Genomic DNA, 19,397 nt, shown 5'->3' with positions numbered 1-19,397 from the left:
TAAGGCAGAATGTTGGCTCTGGTGTTACCAATGGTACTACAGGAATCTATTCACTCTACTGTAACATACATATCATCCCATACCGTAATTCAGAACTGCCCCACGGATGGGAAAGAAAGAAAAGACTTTACAGGGGAACTATATTTCTTCTTGAGGGAATAAGTTGCGCTTCAAAAGCTAAAGGCCCAATTCTGGAGTCATTATTCAGGCAAAACACTTCATAATTTCAGTGGCAACACAGCTGGAATAAGGGTAGAACTGTGTTCTTAAAGTCTTAAAATTCCAAATCTTTTAAGTGTCCTTAAATCGGACAGGAAGATACTGGTCTGCAAATTGAATAGAGTTTCTGTTTGTTTGTCTTAGGGTCTATCTGTAATGACAGAAAGGTTTGCCAGTCCCAGAATGCCTTGCTTTGGCTGGTATCTGATTTCTGAACTCACTTCCATTCTGATATTCCCCACGGTATCTTACTGACTAGTTTATCTCAGAGTGGCATGCAGTGCGGGCGCATGCTACTGATGCAAGCACGCTACTACAACTTTAACAGGCTAAAAAAAGAAAAAAAGCTTTAGCTTCTTAGTTATACAAAGAAATGATGCAAAAAACCATTGAGCAGCACTAACTCACAGACTAATTACAAACTAAATTGTGCTATATATTAGTATAAAAACATGTTTTTGTAAGAATGGCACTGGTTCAGAAGGAATTAGGACTTCTGTCTTGGTTCCGTTCGGTCCACAGTGAAAGCATTGTAGTACAGGCCTGCCCTGTTGCCTGAGCAACTTGTGACAGTGGCTCTTGGCCACAACCCCTTCCCTTTCTTCCCTTTTATATCCGCCACTGTTGGTACATTCTGGGAGTAGCCCGGGTCAGGTCTGGTCATCTTTCCTAACGTGGCACCAGAATAGTTCGTTCTTATCCTCTGATATTTTCTTAATATCATTAACGTTTCCCTCTTCTAAGCCGGTCAGTTTTAAGGGTCATCTTCTCCTGTAGACACCGTGAGGCGCATTGCTACTGGTAGGTGGTCTGTCAAGCCTGCTAACTGGGTAATAAAGCTGAACTCTTCCACTTCCTGCAGAAGGAAAACAAAAGTAAGAAAGAAGGAATTGGCAAACTGATCTGTTATACCACACGCCAGGACTCAGCTTTTATGCCTCTCTTTAGTTTACTTTGAACTGTGTTACTGTATTAGTAGATGTACGGGACCAGTCTAGCTTGGCTGGGCTAATGGTGAACTGTCTGCCACACAGGGCATGTCAGTGTGGTGCAGTTGATGAGGTGAACCATTTATACGATACACAGTTGAACTAGTCGGGATGAAATCTGTTGTACCTTTTCTTTCCGTTTACGGTAACACCCGTGTTGTCCCAGACAGACTTACCTGTAGTGCTGCAGTAGGTAATCCATGTGCGTAAGGAGGTACTCACCTGGGAGGAGGGGCTGGCTGTACCCTACTAGATATGGCATGCAGCTAAAAAGGAAGCCTGTTTTCATTAGATTGAGGTGTTAAACTTTGTGGGAACTTAAGGCGATCAGGAACCCTGCTCCTTGCGTCTCTGAATTCCAGCCTTTGTTCTGGCAACATTTCATAGGACCAAATTAAAGTTCTGTAGGAAATACCGCGTGCTTCCCAGCTTCTGAAAGCTGGATGGGGCAACCTTAACGCTCACTTGATGCAATGTAGTTGTCCCCTCCTATGGCCAGGTACTTAACTTTGCCAGTACTTTGGGAATTGCTTGCAGGAAGCACAGGTATTTTAGTTCTCTTTATGCTGCCAGCATGAGCCTTATCCACGACCCAATCTGGGTCAAAACTATTCAAATACTGGTTTTGTTGCTGTTTGTGCAAAATGTAAGATGGGTTTACCATACAGATGCACCACGGGCATTTGTGCATCTGAAACAGGAAGCCTGAAAAGAATGTAGCTGCTAAGCTGCTGTGTCCACAGAGCGCATGCAAACAGAGCGCAAACAGACTGATGTATCACGCACTAAGCTATGCTGAACTGCTCTACTGCCTGCTCTTCTGCGGCAACTGCAATGGGGTATGGTAAATAAGTGTGCACTAGTTTCTCATTTTCATTGTGGAATTCTGTATAAGGCAAGGTCCTACACCAGGAAGCAGACAGTGCGCTACAAGTTCTCATTCTGGTTAGCCCGTGTCAACTTCTACCTGCGCATCACAGATTTGTAATTTAGGTAGGTTTTCACAGGCATAATAAAAGAACATCCAGACACTTGAAAAGACTAAAAAAATATTCAGACTGCTGGCACGGAAAGCATCAGCCAAAACACTTAGTCTGGCAAAAAGTTACGGAACGGAAACAAGGGGTTTTGTTTGTTTGTTTTTGAAGAGCAGCGCATCTACCAGTGTTGCTACCAGAATCCCTAAATTTGCCTTAAAGTTGTTTATGTAATAGGTTTACAAACTCGGTACTTGCATGCAAAAGTAGAAGATAGCAAAGCAGCAGGTTCTTCTTGGAGTATGAATTTCAACCTGGGCAGAACAGGCTACAGTGCCATCCAGACAAGTTTGTTGTGTGAGTTACAGCTCTTTTTGTCAACTCTGAAACTCACCACTTTCCATTCCAGGTAGAGACCTTCTTCTGTATAGAGCATATAGTCAATCCTCCTCCCGTTTCCTTTCAATGATGCCTTCCTCCCCTTTTGACTGGAACTGTGGTTCTTGCTGGTGGGATAGACTAAGTATCCTTTCCTTCCTTCTTCACTTTCCAGCACCCTATGTCATTAAAAAACAAAACAAGTGCTTTAGATGTTTGCTCATTCTGTCCCTTCGTGCATTACGCTAGATTCTCTCCCAGTCGCTGGTAAGGGTAATGCCTGTCCGGAAGGACTGTTAAACTCGTAAAGCACGCCTTCTTTCAAACGTGTTTTCTGGTATGAGGCTGTACTAACTGCTGACAGTGCTCTTAAAGACTCATGGCGGGTTTGGCATCACTGGTGCTGTACTGGCGGACCTACCCTTGTAGCCAGGAGACAAAACGTCTGAGAGGAGGACCTCGCCTGCCTGCTATCTGTAGTATATTGCAGCCCACAGCCCCTCCGCTGATTTCCAGTGTTGCTGAATCCAGCAGAGGAGGATACTGTTTCATGGATTACTTTAGAACAAACCTGAGTACTTTGATAGAAACCTCTCCATTCTGATCAGAGCGACCCCTTCTGAAATAAGACAACCAGCTTTACAGACAGGGTATGGATGAGGAATGGTTTTCAGGAGCACACATTTGGGCACGTGGTAGTTGGTTTTGAGCAAGCCTCAGCATCAGAGTACTGTGGCTTGGACCCCAAGCTCTTACTTCACTAGTAACGACAGCCTAATTTATTTGATTCCTCTATGTGACACTCTTCAGACTCCTCTACAGAGATGGACGTACTCACTGGGTGTGTTAGTACTGCCCTCATCTTGCATGGAGATTACCCAGCCCAAGACCTTATACAGAGGCAGTCAAAAATAAGAACCAGTTTTCTAGGTACCAGTCTTCTGTTCAGGCAAATAAGCTGCAGCTCTCCCATTAAAATTTTTAGTTTGGGTGCTTAAACCTTAACAGTAGGTTTTATACAGAAGACTATTAGGGCCCTGAGCAACTTGATTTAACTTTGCAGTTAGCCCTGCTTTGAACGTGACTTTGGACCAGAGAACCCACAGAGGTCCCTGTCGCTCTATTTTTACAATAGTTCTGTGCTGCTGTGCTGTTCTCTATTGCTTTGCTGTTGTATTGGATTTAAAAGGAAGCTTGGTTTACCTTCTTGTATTCTATTTAAAAGATGTACCAAATGAGCGCTAAAGGCAACAGACACAACTGTGCATGCAAAAGCAGGAGTTGCACACGGTAGCTGCGGGTGTAGGGTATTATGCAGATAGTTAATATCAAGTTCAATCATCGCAGCTGTTTTGCATGGTAGCCATGTGTGCAGTGAGGGACAGATCAGGTTGTGTTTTGCTAGCTATCTGGCTCAAAACAAACAAACTGCTTTCAAAACCACCTCCTTGAAAATCATTTTCCTTTACTTACCTGCCAAAACCTGAGCTCAAGGTTCTGTGGTTTCCCTTGTAAGAGTTGATTACGCCATTAAGCTACACCATCAACTGTCACAGGAGAAACACTGAGCCATGAACTTGGGTCCTAGCAGGTACAAAGCCTTTAATTTCACCTTGGAAAAAAGTAAGATATCTTTGATCACCCAGTTTTTAAGACTTGACTTTGGATGGGTTTTATGGGGTTGGGTTTAGGAATTTTTTTTTAGTGCATGCACGTGAGAGTACAGAATGAAGGAAAACCAAGAGACAAACACCAGACTGGTGATGTGTTTTAATGTCTGAGCTTCAAGTGGTTTCTTTGTCAAATTTTGGAAGGATCTGAATGGTGGCAGAGGGGACACAGCACTTGCTACAATTGATTAGGTCTCAGTAGTGTTAGAATCTGTAAGTTTGGGTCAGTTGATACATACAAGAAGTACTTTATGTGCCTTCAAAAGGTAACAATGGCAGAATTCTGGTCATGTAGTTATTTAATCAGAACTTTTCTTAACCCCCTTTGGACTTTGTGAGGTATTGAAGGTTCTTACGAGTTTATTGTAGCCAGTTTATGAAAGTAAACTTCCTTTTATGCATTAGTCAGTTTTAGACTGTCATCTAATAACTCGCCTTAAATTAGCTTACTGTCTGCACCCCACTGGCAAGCTGATTCTACAGAGAGTTACTGCAAATGATTCACTTCCCGAAATTCTTTTTCTAGGTTTAAGAAAGCAAGCTCTTTGATGGGACTGACCTCTTTCAAAAATAGTATTTGTATTTGGCAAAGCTAATTAAGTAACAAAGTAGAAGAAACTGCTGATTAGCGCTGCAGTATTACTGCAAAAAAAATATTATTTGCATTAATTTAAAAGATGAATTTGTTTTAGCTTCAGTGTTGTCCTTTTAAAAGTCTGTGACGCTGGGTATTCACTTAACCTGCACAACTGCTCACAGAAGGGAAATGTTAATTCCAAATACGTGAGGAAAACAAATTGTAAACGTGCATGCATCTGCTTCTGACTAAAACTTGTACCACTTTGTATGCGATGGTTTGCTGTTTGTCTCTACAGGAAGTAGACACAAGTACTGGACATCCGGCTATGCCGTGCTAACAGTTAAATGCTAACAATTTAAGTGAACATAACTAATTATGAATGAGTAAAACCTGAATTTTGTCAGAATAACTGTCTTAATTCATAGGACACAAAGAAAGGGAGGAGAAAAAGTAATTGGAACTTTATTTTTTCCTTGAAAGACTGTCAGTCCCAAATACCTCCAAAGTTCAAGTACAAAAATTCTGTCACGCAGCTCTCTGGCCGATGGCTGGTTTGTAGTGCTGACTGCAGTGGCAACAAACAAAGGAGCATGAAGAGCAGTGTATGTAAGGGAGCTGTAAAGCAAAACTCACTCCCTCATCATAAAGCTCGAGGGATCTTCTCTCATTCAGGCGAGAAGCACCCAAGTTAAGGAAGACTTTTCTTACTGGTGCTGCAGCCTGTTGTCCGGAATTGTGAGCCACTGTCCAGCAGTGGAGACTGGAAAAATTTGCATTTAAATCTTGTTTCTTAGCTGTGCTGTAATGCGCTCTCCTGTGCCAGACTCTATTTGGGGTTTAGAGGCAAAGATGGGCTTCTCCCAGTGCTTTGCTTGAAGGTGACAATCATCTTTGTGAGATGAGATTATTTGTGTGCATCTCATGAAGCCTTTCTGAGCAGAAGCTTGTGTGGCTTCCAGCACTGTGGTAGGGCCCAGATTGTTACATCTAGCTTATTAATTGTTCTATAATTATAAATGACTTGCTCATTATTTGTACCAAGTATGTTGTTCTAGTCTGATGTTTTACATATGCTGTACTTAACATGAGAGATATTTAAGAACTAGTTGTTCTGCTTTTATGGCCTAATTAGTTTAGTAATGTGAACTACTTAATTTTATTTATAAAGTAGAGTGCTGATGAAGAAATAATTCTCTGCATAGCTTACATTGTCAATTTAAAAGTCTGTTTTAAATGTCTGTAAAGCTTGATCAAGGTTTACTATTGAAAAATTTGAGAACGGATCAATTTTAGGCTGTGCCCTGTTTTGCTGTGTACATTAATCATACCTGTTGGCTAGACAGTGCTCCTCAGCTTCTGTACTATTTAACATTTAAATGTCTTTAAAGCCCAGATTCCATCAATGCCTTTAAATTTTACGGAACTTACTGGCAGTTTTTATGTTTACCAGTCCCTTGCAGAGATGGGAGGACAGGCTCTCTTGGCCTCTCGTGGAAGTGATGGTTCCTGAGCACGTCTACATAATGTCCACCTGCAGATGCCTGTTTCCCTGCAGATCTGCATAAAGAGCTAGGGGAAATTCTGGTCTAATACAGGGGGGGTTTCATCAGTTTAAGAGAATTATAACATATTGCAGAAAACTGAAAGCCACATTTAGTAGGCAAAAAGTCTTACGTATATTCTGTTACCAACTCTCAAGAATATTTTCCAGTTATCTCATACCGAGGTTCTGTACATGCACAGTCGTAGCAGAAGTAATACTCTTAAAATCTTCATTGATCATTTGGTGGCTCTTCATCTATCAGTCATGTATTTGCCAGTGGAACTTCATTGCTGAATACAAGTAACTCTTCAGGGAATAAAACAAAATACCCCAGAAGTAATTTGGTGACAGATTGTCTCAAAAGGCCACTTAAAAACACAGAGGGTTTTTTTGGTTTGGGGTTTTTTTTAAATTTTTTTTTTTTTTTTTTAAAAAGCTCCAAGCCTGCTCTTGGAACCATAAAATAGAACGTTACACCCACATACAGATTTGCATTTGCAAACTTGATTATAGGGCCAAATTACCTTACTTTTGCTTTCCAGAAATCCCTTTCACATGTACCAAATTCACATTTTCAATACGTGAATAGAAACGCCTGGAAATTTTGCAGGCTCTTGAATGCGCAAAGCATGACTTGCTGTAACAAATCCTTATTCTGAATATAAACTAAACGCAGACCTTATGTCTAGAATGCCATTTCTTTGTTCAAAACTGATACAAAGACGACTTCAAGGGGTAGCCTCACCTAATACATTCAACTAAGTGTCCATCTATACCATGCAGTGTACTGCACTTCGCGAGTAAAAATGCCAACATAAACTGTGCCTACATAATGTAACATTCCATTACGTGTGTTAACTGAAGCATCTGCACAGACTCATTAATTCAAATAACTTTACCTCTTCAGTACATTTTGGTGATTAACAGCTAGAACATCTTTCATAGTTAGTCATGGTAATATATTTAGTCCATTAAACTAGCCTTCAAGGTAGAAAAGGTGCAAAAAGGATTATCACGTTCATTAAGGGCTGCTCTAAAATGTACAAAGCCTATTAATTTCTCTCCACTGGCATATTATTTAGCAAACGGTACAGATATTCAAGAAATTTATCTTAAGACTTCTGCAAATTAAGTTTCTTTGTATTTCTCATAAGTCCACTAGCTAAAACCAAAGATACCTGTTTCTCAGTATCAAACACTCCTTAAAAGTAATGCCACGCTGGTATCACTGATGGGTATTAAGCCATATTCGTAGTTATGTCTGATGTGCTATTTAATTCCTCTCTATATTTGTGAGATTGCTTTTTTAGGTGTATCGAATTCTGCAAGCCTTCTAGAATGGGTAATTAGTTGTTGGGTTGGGGGTGGTGTTTTAAACTTTATGGGTTTTTTATTTGAGGAGAACTGTATTTCCTTTTGTTGCTGTCCTTTACAGTGCCGTGACCACGGAACTGGCTGCCTGCAGAAAGCCTTTCAGACAAGCTGTCCGCACCCCCTTTTTGGTAGTGCTCAGAGTTTCTTGTCCTATGGGCCTGCCCAGGTGGGACCAACTCCAGAGACATAAAAACACTGACTGCGGTTGCGCTCCTCTTTTCACCCATTGACGCCAATTCTATTAGACTTAGGGAAGCAGCCACTTTTCCTTCCCTTTTTTTCCTCTTCCCCAAGTACCCCTGAGTAAAAAAATTATGTTTGGTTTGTTTGGTGGTTTGGTTTTTTTTTTGTTTCGGGTTTTTTTTCAGTCCATAAACCACCCCTCAATTTGTGAAATGTTAAATAGCAAGCGATGAACCGGCTTTTTAAGGAATTGTCTAAAGCATGTGGGAGGATTAGGAATTGCATACTTCTGTAGGTTATCTGGAGTGCACACTTCTTCATCATATAATCCTTCAGGATCCAACAAGGTACCTGTGAACAGAAAGGGAGATGTGACTGTCCCAGCATACCTCCTGTGACTTGCCTCTCGGGAAGCTTCCGGGGGCACAGGTGTGTGAGGACAGCATCCATGTGGGGGAGAGGGGACCGCTCTGACTGAGAGTGCTTTGTGTTCACTTCTCTATCCAGACCTCCCCACCGCCTGCCATCTTTCAAAATGTTGCCTCTGCCCTTCCAGTTTCTCAGCCCCAATGTCTGATTTTTTTGTTTTTCTGCTACAACAGAGTAAAGCCACATTATTAAACAGTTCCACATTCTTACCTTTAGTATCTTCACAGTTATAATTGCTCCTCTAGAGAAAGTCTAATTCCTGATCTAAAACTTCACCAAGTTCAACTGAGTTTCACCAGGTACAAATAGCTCGGAGTTCCATGAAACCTTTTATAAGGTGAACCCTACCAGTTCATAGTGTTGTTGAATTGCTTTGTTAGATCACATCCTCACTTACAGTATTTATAGAACATCAAATGGAACATTCTGATCAAAAGCTGCAGGCTTTCACTGCATGCAGAAAGTACAGAAAACAAACAATTAGTTCCCCACCCCCCCCCCCCCCAGTAATGTAGAGATTATTTTAAAAGTAGAATAGGTGTGGGAAGGCATTCAAGTAGTTTGATGCATAAATTCTAGAATGTGGACTGAAGTTTGAGATCTCTGGTTCTTAATTATAATTCAGCAAGACTGTTATGGTTTATAAAATATATGCTACAGAAACACCCCTTGTAAATACCTGGTCTCCACCAAATTCTTACCGCCAGTTAGCTGAACTACCTGCTGCTTATAGATGTCGTGCGACTGACAGACAAGTACATGTTCAGACACTGATAGCTAGAGAAGGTCTTACCGATTGCCCATGGTTTATCCTCCCCAGGACCAGTTCGACATGGGTCTTTGTAGTGTGTAAACAGAGAATGCTGTTGCTCCAGCTTGTCCTCTGCAGGGAAGGAACAAGCCCAAGAAAAGGCACATCAGCTACGTGTTGTAAACCTGTGGACAACTCTGTGTTCTGCCACAACGGAAAAGGCAAGTCCTCCTTCCTACTCGGTATACATACATAGGGGTGGATTTGAACCAGTTCAGTAGTAGCTTTACATGCACAGCAATATCTTGTCTTGATTAGAAATTCCAACAAGTGCTTGCTAATAACAGTGCTTTCCTACAAAGTCTTTCTATGAGAGACATTTTTTGGTAGTTTCTAGCTGTAAACTGAAGTGAAGGGTTTCCAACGTATTTCCTTACCCTGCCATTGACTTTGCATTGCTTACACTGGTACAAAACTTTAGTTGCGATAGATCACACAACGGAGAATCGGACTGACTTCACAATGTAAATGGCTTCACAATGTAAATGGTTTGTGGGTGTATATACATATCTCAGTAAGTTTGAAAATAAAAGCTTGTGCTTTACATGCTTCAGAAGAATTCACTGAATGTTTTCCAAGCTATAATAGATAAGAGAAAGGACAGGCAATTCATAATTTGCTTGGGATACTATCTAAAGCATTAAAGACATTCTAAACATAATCAGCATGACCCATCTAAGACAGATTAAAATTTTGTCATGATTAATTTGTAACTGTGGCACTGATGGTGACAAGTCAAACTTAACCTATCTGACTGGAAGGCTTTTTATCTTACGCTAAAAGGTTTAAAAACATAATAGACTTTTACACAAGTCAGTCCAAAGCAACCTGACAGGACCTAACTTTCTAATAATGTTCCCAATAAGCGTGAATTCACTGTATGAATGTTGTCATAATGTTCTGTAGGGCTGGAGGGGAAAACTGAGTTACAGAAAATTTGTCATAAGCATAAGGTTGCTCATGGACCTGGAGATCTTTGAAAACTGTACTGTCAATACATCTAAGAATAGAAGCTTGATATTCACCGAAACATTAATTACTTGCCGTATCAGTCTGTGGAGTGGGAAAGAATACAGAAAATCATTTACAGAGTTACAGGCGGCTGATTATTGTTTAAAAAAAAAAGTAATCTTAAAATGTTAATTCTCTGCAATGCTAACAAATGTCCCTAAAACAAGGAGTAATGTAAAAATGGAGGAGAAGACTTTAAAACATTGCATTAATCTTGCTTAGTGCATAAGAAAGCAATCTAAAAATAAAAAAATGAAATAGCCAGCTTAATTTCAGTTTCCAGGCTGAGTGAATTTTAAAGGGGAGGGGGATGTAAATAAACTGCAGAGATAGCAAAAATAAAATGGTTTTTTATAACCTACTTTTCAATCCTCTTTAGTAGTGGTTGCAATATTTACAACTATTATTTGCAAAAGCAAATAGCTGTTTTTACTTTTGCTTTAAGAAGACAGGTCACAACAGCATTAATTATACTCTGTAATTCTTGTGCAAGGTCTTGGTTAGAGTGCCAAAACTTCCCAGGCAGGGAATGCTGACCAGATGTTCTGCCTCACAGCTTGACTCCAGTCCCTCTCTCTCCCCATGCTGCACAGCCCCACTCACTTTCCATTTGCAGTCTGACTGGGCAGCCTCCCCTTTGGTATGCAGCAGGTTGTTTATTTCCTTGATGGACATCTTTGCCTCCAGGCCACTCCATCCACCAACAATATTGCAAGTGAAACAGTCAAATCACAGCAGATGGGTCCGTTTGTATCCCCCAGCTTCTGTTTCCCTTCATCGGGACTGCTGCAATTGCCTCCTCAGCCTGTCTGCGTAGCAGCTTGGCTGGCTGAGGACCTGTTACTGACCACATTTCTTCTTTCCTTCCTTCCCTAAAAACTCACTGCCACTGCTACCATTATATTTTATCCTAATAATGTGTTTAACTACAGTATTCTGTAGCCGTTACCACGTATTGTTCACCTCCACAGTGCAAAATGGGTTCTTTTACCATTCGGCACGCTTGCCAGCACCTTCTCTGACCATTCTGAGTTTACTTTGGATCATATAGTTGTGACTGATTTATTTTTTGTACATACAAGCTAGAAAACAAACAGCAGAAGGGCTGTTTTGGGTTGATGGTCTTTTCTACCCAAATAAATGTTTCTCCAACTTTGCTAAAATCTTCCATTACAAGTGTCTGACACAAGTCATGAGATCAGAGAATACTAGTTATTTTTGAGATCAGACAGTGCTTGTTTTTTGTTTCTTAAAAGTATTTTTGGTTCAGTTGTTGCTCTCAGCCTCAGTTACCTAGGCTTCTTTTGAAGACTACAGAGTTCACACTGGATGCTGTTCACAAATTCACCTGTTAATCCACAAACTCTGGTCTGAATTGCTGAATACCGCAGCCTGAGCTCACCTGTACACTGCACATCTCCCTGGTAACACAGCACAGACGCCATCCCTCTGATGAACCCCCCCACTGTACCTGCCTTGTGCTCTACATCTCTCAGCACTTCAGTTTTGGCCGAGTCACGCAAAAGGCCTTTTAGCCATCAGCCTTGCGGCAAGCTGGCCGCTGGCCACCGCTGATCCATTTGCCAGCTCCAAACCAGCAGTTGATTGCCATGGTATAATGCCAGCAAGGAGCTCTGCTGGATACCTGAGCTGTGCCGAGCGGGAAGGCAGAGAGGACACACAAACAATGCTCTGCACTCTTATGTTGGCAATTTAACTGTTAACAGAGCATAATATTTACGTTTGGAAAAGGCTACCATCTCTGTGAACTCACCACCCATTAATTATGGCTTTGTGGAGTTCTTTTTCTAGTACCCTCAGCATCCAAATATAGAAAAAAAATTAAAAATTTATTAAAATTAAAAAAAAAACCCAACAAAAAACCCCAGAAGTACACAGCATCAGTTAATTTTTTCCAAGACTGATTCAGCAATGTTTAGTTCTCTCTGCAGCATTAATTATTTTTAACTGCATGAATTCACTGCTTTTTCTTCACAAAAATCCTAAAATATACATGTCTTCCATTAGTAACTAAAATTCTAGGACAACAGGTGTCTACCTAATTCAAGTAAAGCTAAACCACTGGATCTGTCCTCATTATTGCTACCGCAAGTCACAAGTTACTGCCCTTTGGGCCTTAAAAAACATCATGCTTAGTAACTCAGCAGAGCTCATAAGCGTGAGCTACTCTCCAGGGCTCATCTCAAGGCTAGTACCTATTTTTAGAAGTATCTGTAGCAATTAAGTCTTTTCCTTGCAAGAGTCAGTCACAACTTAGTATACTGCTATAACCCACAGGAATCTAGAACTTTCTTATTCCTTTTTGGAATAGGTAGACACCAGGAAAAGGAAAACCTTGTCTTACCAGAGGAGCAATTATCAAAGTTGAGATCTCCACAGATGACATCAAAAGCCACCAGCTCCTCTGGATTGGCTGTACTGGAGGAGGAGGTAGATTTTCTGAATTCGGACAGCCAATCTTGAAGCATATCCAGTTGCTCACATCGAACAGTAGTATCTCCTGTAGCAAACAAACAAACAAATAACCAAACCAAGAAATAAGACCTCCTTTTAGCACGTTACTCAGCCACATATTAGTTGCTAAGCTATTGCTAGACATCCTGAGAAAAAGGGTGCAAGATAAAAAAATGGTGCGGCTAATAGCATACTCAGTACATAGTGCTTAGCCCATTATGAAGTTCATTAGGAACCACACTTTTTGATGATATAAATATCTCCTTCTGGGATCAATCATACTAGGCACATCTGAAGAAGTAAGACGACAAGGCATCTGTGCTGCAGACAACCAGCCAAAATGATGACGTTTCTAGCCACAGGAGGAGGAGGATCTGACGCACTACATTTATAATCAGGAGTTCAGCATTAAAATCCTACTTCAGACAAAACTGGACAGCACGTTCTGGGGTAAACCACTTGATCCTTCTTTGCTTTGCTTTCTAATTTTTAAAAATGAAAAATTTAACTTCCAAGTGTTACTAGTAAATATACATCAATGGTAAATTCAGCTTACTCCTACTGTACTAGTCCATCCGAGGAGGGGTTCTATTTGCGTTCAAGTGAGAATGCCTAAACTGGAAGTATCTTTTCGTATTTTTAAAGGTATGTGTAGATGCAGGTTTAGGTAGGCAGTACTTCAGAAATAAAGAACCAGATCCTTTTTACCACTTGCAGGGAAGTTACAGTAGGCCATGTGCTGAGGATGTGCCCCCATTTTATAGGGGTGATATGAAAGGGTTGAGATCGATTGGTTGCCAGATATTTTTTGTTTGTGAAACCATCTGACACATAAAACAGCTCTTTAATTATAGCAACTAACCACACTTAATTTCAAGCACATTAGGTGACATGAAGCCTAAGAAAAAATTAATTACTGCCTCTCTTAAAATGATTACAGCAAAAGCTTGATGTGGGGAAAGAGCAGGAAGAGACACATTCTAGAAATAATTGTTTACCATATTGTCTTTCCTTTCCTTTTGTTTTCACTGTACCTATAGTTAACAGTTACAATTTTGCTTGTTTCAGACTTGACATGATATGTCAAGTCAGAACAGCATTACTTTTCTTCAAAAACTTACTCTGACTACAATTTTATTTTAACCTAATTTACTACTTTGTGCTAGCTATTGAAAAGGTGTAAAACACAATTAGAACCATCAGTTATGTATGTCCAAAGCTGCTTTCAGCAGCCACTATGGAGATGGTGAATATTTAAGTCTACATCCTCACAGCTTGTTCATCACTCGTCTCAACTGCAGCTGTCACCAGCACTCTTTATAGACTTTTAAATTGCGAACTCCGCAGCACACTGTAACTGCGCTAGCATACAGACAAACTTTAGGTGTTAGGACTACCGCTATCAACCTGGGAAGGGTTGGATTTTCAAGACCATCTTGGGGAGGTGGGGGTGTTAAAACTACAGTTAAATACAAACTGAGTCAGAAATATTCAACCAAGCATGATTTGATACAATCCTAAATAATTAAAAGAAATAGTGAAAAGAACATGACCAGGGAAAGAGCGAGCTTTAAGTAGGTTCTGACAGTGACCCTTCTCTTCAGACTGGTAATTCCAAGAGCAAATAATCTGTTTTTTTTTCTTCCACTCATGTTATTCCCAAAAAATCTTTACCAGTTGGGCTGTAATATAAAAGCAGGTACAAGCGCTTCCTGGATCTATTTCCTAACCTACAGTTTCTAGTTACTTGTACCTCAAGTTCACACAGTACCCTAATCACACAGCTTGACACAAATCCAGACCAATGTATTCTTGGGAAAACCCCTTGCTACAACAGCACAAGAAAGTCCTACAGTGAAGACATAGCTCGACAAAAGCACAAGAAATAGGTCATGTGGAATAAATACAGCCTGGAGCAGGTGACACTAATCACAAGAGGTGTGCGTGACTAACATATACATTCTGCTTAACTAACGATACAGACGAAATTACAGATTCACAGAAAGTGTGAGCTTGACAGGCACCTCTGGAGATCATCTAGTCCAACCCCTCTGCTCAAGCGGGGTCACCTACAGCAGGTTGCTCAGGACCGTGTCCAGTCAGGCTTTGAATATCTCCATGGTTGGAGACTCCATAACCTCTGGGTAACCTGTTCCAGTGCTTAGTCACCTTTGCAATAAAAAAGGTTTTCCTTTGTTTAAAGGCATTTCTTGCATTTCAATTTGTGCCCATTGCCTCTCGTCCTGTCACTGGGCCCTACTGAGGAGAGTCTGCCTCCATCTTCCTTACACCCTCCCCTCAGGTATTTACACACTTTGGTAAGATCCTCCCTGAGCCTTCTGCTGAAGCTGAACAGTCCCAGCTTTCTCATTCCTGGTGAAGCTTATTCAAATTCATGGACTGTCCTCCTTCTGCAGCATCTAGATGTTTCTATCCTGTCTCATCTCCTTAGGCCAGTACTTTCTTCTGGCCTGCCTTTGTTTCCTCATAACTTTTAAGCATGATGCTTGTTGACAAGAACACAGTAACGTCTTGCTCCCTACAAAGTCCCGATTATATAAATTACTTACCTGTCTTAAGACCAGCATTTACATCCCTGAACTGTCAAGAGTTTTTTGCATTTTCTGTGAATTATCCATCTAGCATGGCTTCACTAGGATGAGTGATAAAATAGTGTGGCCATTACCATATGGGCATAAAACTCAGGCAGCAACCTGTCAGAGACCAGCGTGAAGAATGTAGCAAACCCACTTAACTGAAACACACAAAGGTAAAATTCTCCAAAACAGAAAACTCTTGAGAAAAACAACAGACAGGCAAAAACATTTTAGGAGGATATTGTGAAAGGTGTCTGGTAACATGCAGTGCTATTACTAAAAAAGCATTAACTACATAGTGACATACATCTCCCTCGGTAAGAATGCTGAGCCTTTGAGGCAGCACTGTACACCAGATAACCTCAGGGGGCTCTACAGAAAAATAGTAGCCTTGGAACTCTAGAAACATGACTTTCATTTCTTTTTAGAAAAAGTGTAGAACTTGTGATAGTCTGGCGTCTCTGATTATCCCCACTAGAGGTCATAGAAGTAATTGCACTTCAGTACACTATGTGGAATGTGTGCAATGAAGTGAGCTACATTTCCATGACAAAAGATGGGATCCTCTAATGCAACTCAAATAGAACTGTTTTCTGAGATTAATATTAAACTAACGGTATCCAGCTTACTGCAGCTACACAGCAGGTACTGCACGTATCTGTATGCAGAAGTTACCAGCTCCCAATGATCAATAGCTTTGGAGATGAAGATAACTGAACTAATCAGACTCCTAAGTAGAGGAGAAGCCAAACCTGAATCCAGAACAATCAGGGGAGCAGACATTTCAGAAACTGCTGCTGAAATGAAATAGCATCAGTAAATATTAACGGAAAAGAACTAGGTAGTAACTCCCCACACTAACATTCCACTTCTTCCAGCCTTCAGCTCTAATTAAATGTTCAGACAGAATCATTGATCTGATTGACTGCCACCAGTGATTAACCAGAGATACAGATTTGTGCTAATTGTTCTACACTGTTTTCCTCAGTAACTGGCCTGGAAAAATGCAAATAATTGTGTTGTGACTGGTTCCTGCAGTCAGCATTTCCAAATTCTCTGCAAGTTCCCTTCAGCTTCAAATTTTGTGGAAGGACAAAAGGGCAGTGTGGGAAACTTCAGCCAGCATAAATAAATACTTCATCTCTGTTCATTATAGAATAATCATACTTGCCCTTTCCATTCACTTCGGAAATGCTGAAGTGAAATCCTGGCTTTAGTTAGAACTGCAGGTAGGTACTGTACACTGAGGAAGACTGTTTTGTCCTACTCTGAAAGATGTTAGAAGGAGCACTACGGTGGTTGAACAAGGCAGCTGACGGACCTAGTCAGAGGAAATTAAAAGATCCAGTGGAGGTTTTTAAACCAGAGTTCTCAGCACTGATAAGCACTATGGGATATATTGGCAGGGAACCTGGGGAAGGTGAGCAAAAAAAGCTTGTAAAGCATAGGATGTAAAGCCTAGTCAAAAGGAAAAAACTGTTTCCAAGTCACAACCAAAGCCTTCAGTGTAGCCATGAGACAGGCTGTGTCACACCTGACTGTGTGACAGATTAAGCAGACCCCTACACTTCTAACATACTTAATCCAGGATAGGCTGGGAAAACAAAATAAAATCAAACCACCAGAAAACCCAAAACAACAACAAAAAAAACCCTTTTGTTCTGCGGGGTTACTTTTCAGCTAGGTCAGGTCCCCAGTCAAGTGCAACACAGCCTACAACAGCTGTGTTCGCACAACTGAGAAGAGGGGGCAAGGGCAGGCTGCCGCGGTGTGGATACGCCAGCTTTGCTATTTCAGAAACATATGTGGAATCACTGCCTAAGGATGCTTGGCACTGAAGTTACTCCTGATTGCACAGTCAGAATTTCAAACACTGAGGGATCTCTCTCAGTCCTGAGCCGAGTTCTGCTTAAGCTGTGTGTAGGCTTGTGGGACCTGAAACTGGTGCTAGTGAAGCGTGTTGCCAGCACCTCTACTGCTAATGACTAGATTCACACAAATGCAAAACAGGGACGTGAACAAGGTTCTGAGATGGCGTCCAGCACGCTACCCCAGGCCTGGGCTGGAATAGCTTGAGGCTTACTCTGTTTTGATGGCTTAGTGGGGTGTCTGAAAGGCATGACTCAAAGGGACCTGGGAGGTGGGTGGATTCTAGGCAGCAAAACCTGTCCAGAACATTAATCACTGACTAATTGAAAGACATAAAAGAACCATGTAAACTTAACAGCCCCTTGGAAAATAATTACATTCAAGTCTCATTAAAGGATCCCTTCATTTGTCACTGAAATGCAGCTATTTCCACAGTGGAAACAAAGAGCTGCTACACAGCACCATTCAGTAATAGGTAGAGAACCGAGAGGATTGGCGGCAGACTTTTTAGCAGGGCCTGTTGCGACAGGACAAGGGGGAATGGCTTTAAACTAAAGGGGGGTAGATTTAGACTAGATATAAGGAAGAAATGTTTTATGCTGAGGGTGGTGAAACACTGGCCCAGGTTGCCCAGAGAGGTGGTGGATGCCCCATCCCTGGAAACATTCAAGGTCAGGTTGGACGGGGCTCTGAGCAGCCTGATCTAGTTGAAGATGTCCCTGCCCATGGCAGGGGGGTTGGACTAGATGGCCTTTAGAGGTCCCTTCCAGCCCAAACTATTCTATGATTCTATAAGTTACATCTAATTCTAAAGTTTTACTGAGAAAGGTGAATGTCAGGTCTGAAAAAATAGTAATTGCTCAGAACAGAGTTGAGCCAGCACATCTCTTGAAAAAAGCACTAGTAGTTCGTCCCTGACCATAAGCAGTTGGATCCTTTCATTTTATACTCAGATGAGTATCACAACTGTCAAGTGTAAGTTTATGTATCCCAGAAGGGATGCCAAGTTGCACTCAGCCATGCATGACAAGATGATTTAAATGTCTAACCTTTCAAACAGTGCTTGTTTTTATAGATACCACATCTTTACATCGTTGAACTGTTTTTTGGATAACATTTCACACATTAAAAAAATTATGAATCAGATGATACAAATCAGAAAGCACAGCTCTGCCAAACTTACGAACTTTAGTTTTCCATTTCATTACATAAACTAATATGATGTATCAAAGGACAGTCAGACTCCTAAATCATTGTCTGCTCTATTTGAATGTAGTTTGAACTAGATAAGCCTAAAAATAAGAAGCAAGAATGTAAGTAGGAAAATGAAAGGTTGCATTTTACCCTTGAAGACGCTTTAGGCTGACTGTGAAAATAGAACATTACTTCCCCATTCTTCTTCCCTCCCCCCTCTTCCTCTTCAATGTTTTAGGGATTTCACAACGTGGTTCTCAAAGACTACATGACCAAGTTGTAAAAAAGAACAGGACTGAAAATGGAGGTTTATAACCTAAACTAGAAGAGCAACAAATCTCAGCTCCACAACAGCAATCTCACAGTACATTACCGTAATTCCAGAGTTTAAAATAGAAAACCAAAGAAGGACGTTACATTGTTAAAGTGCAGCTGAAAAATTCACGAATCTTCTTTAGAACGATCCAGTCTCTCTAATGTACTTCAGGGACTGACAGTTTTGTTCCCAAGTCTGTCTCTCTGCAACTGGCGCGCTGACAAAGCAGAAAGAATGCTAGCTGCCTGACTGGATTAAGCTAGACATGCTGTAGCACCTAGGTTCGAAGTTCTACCATTTATAATACACTACTTTTTTGCCTCAATCTGCAGCGTACGTGCTGTCTTCAAGCAGTCTAGGAGGGCTATGTTGTCCTCTCCAGCTCTCAGGAGCACAAGAATCGCAGTTGCATCAAGTAAAACTAAGGATATCCACCCCTCTGGCTAAATTAAATTCTGATCTTACACAAAGTAAAGGTATGTAGATTTGACTTTTATTTTATTACTACACCTACTCTAAGTATAGAACTGATAGTTCTGATGCAAAAGATAGGAGAGAGACATGGAAAATTTTCTGTAGACATCTCCCAAGAATTTCAAGTATTTGTCAATTTTAATTGATGAGTGTTCAGGCAAACAGCTAAAATGGAGAAGCGTCTCGATTTCAAAATGTATGCATCAGAACAGTAAAAATGGAATAAAACCACCTGATGTTACTAATTTTTCTTCCCCTTGCTTTCTGGACTTGGGTTGTAAAACGGAGATAAGGCCACCCATCTACCT

The 19,397-nt window shown here is 40.9% G+C and overlaps 1 protein-coding gene across 1 annotated transcript in view; it reads right to left on the bottom strand.

The window, feature by feature from the left end:
* Nucleotides 1–973: 973 nt before the first annotated feature.
* The window catches only part of SMPD3 (sphingomyelin phosphodiesterase 3), a 33,505-nt gene continuing 15,081 nt past the window's right edge, over nucleotides 974–19,397 (bottom strand). The window contains exons 3-7 of the mRNA XM_009276740.1: nucleotides 12,530–12,685; nucleotides 9,136–9,225; nucleotides 8,201–8,264; nucleotides 2,580–2,742; nucleotides 974–1,075 (exon numbers count right to left, since the gene is read on the bottom strand). Coding sequence (XP_009275015.1) covers nucleotides 974–1,075; nucleotides 2,580–2,742; nucleotides 8,201–8,264; nucleotides 9,136–9,225; nucleotides 12,530–12,685 — 575 coding nt within the window. The remainder of the gene's footprint in view (nucleotides 1,076–2,579; nucleotides 2,743–8,200; nucleotides 8,265–9,135; nucleotides 9,226–12,529; nucleotides 12,686–19,397) is intronic.

Source organism: Aptenodytes forsteri, unplaced genomic scaffold, assembly GCF_000699145.1.
Source record: "Aptenodytes forsteri isolate BGI_AS27 unplaced genomic scaffold, ASM69914v1 Scaffold33, whole genome shotgun sequence".
In the NCBI taxonomy this organism is placed as follows: domain Eukaryota; kingdom Metazoa; phylum Chordata; class Aves; order Sphenisciformes; family Spheniscidae; genus Aptenodytes; species Aptenodytes forsteri.
Note: the sequence above shows the minus strand (reverse complement) of the source record. Positions and strands in the feature narration are given on the sequence as shown.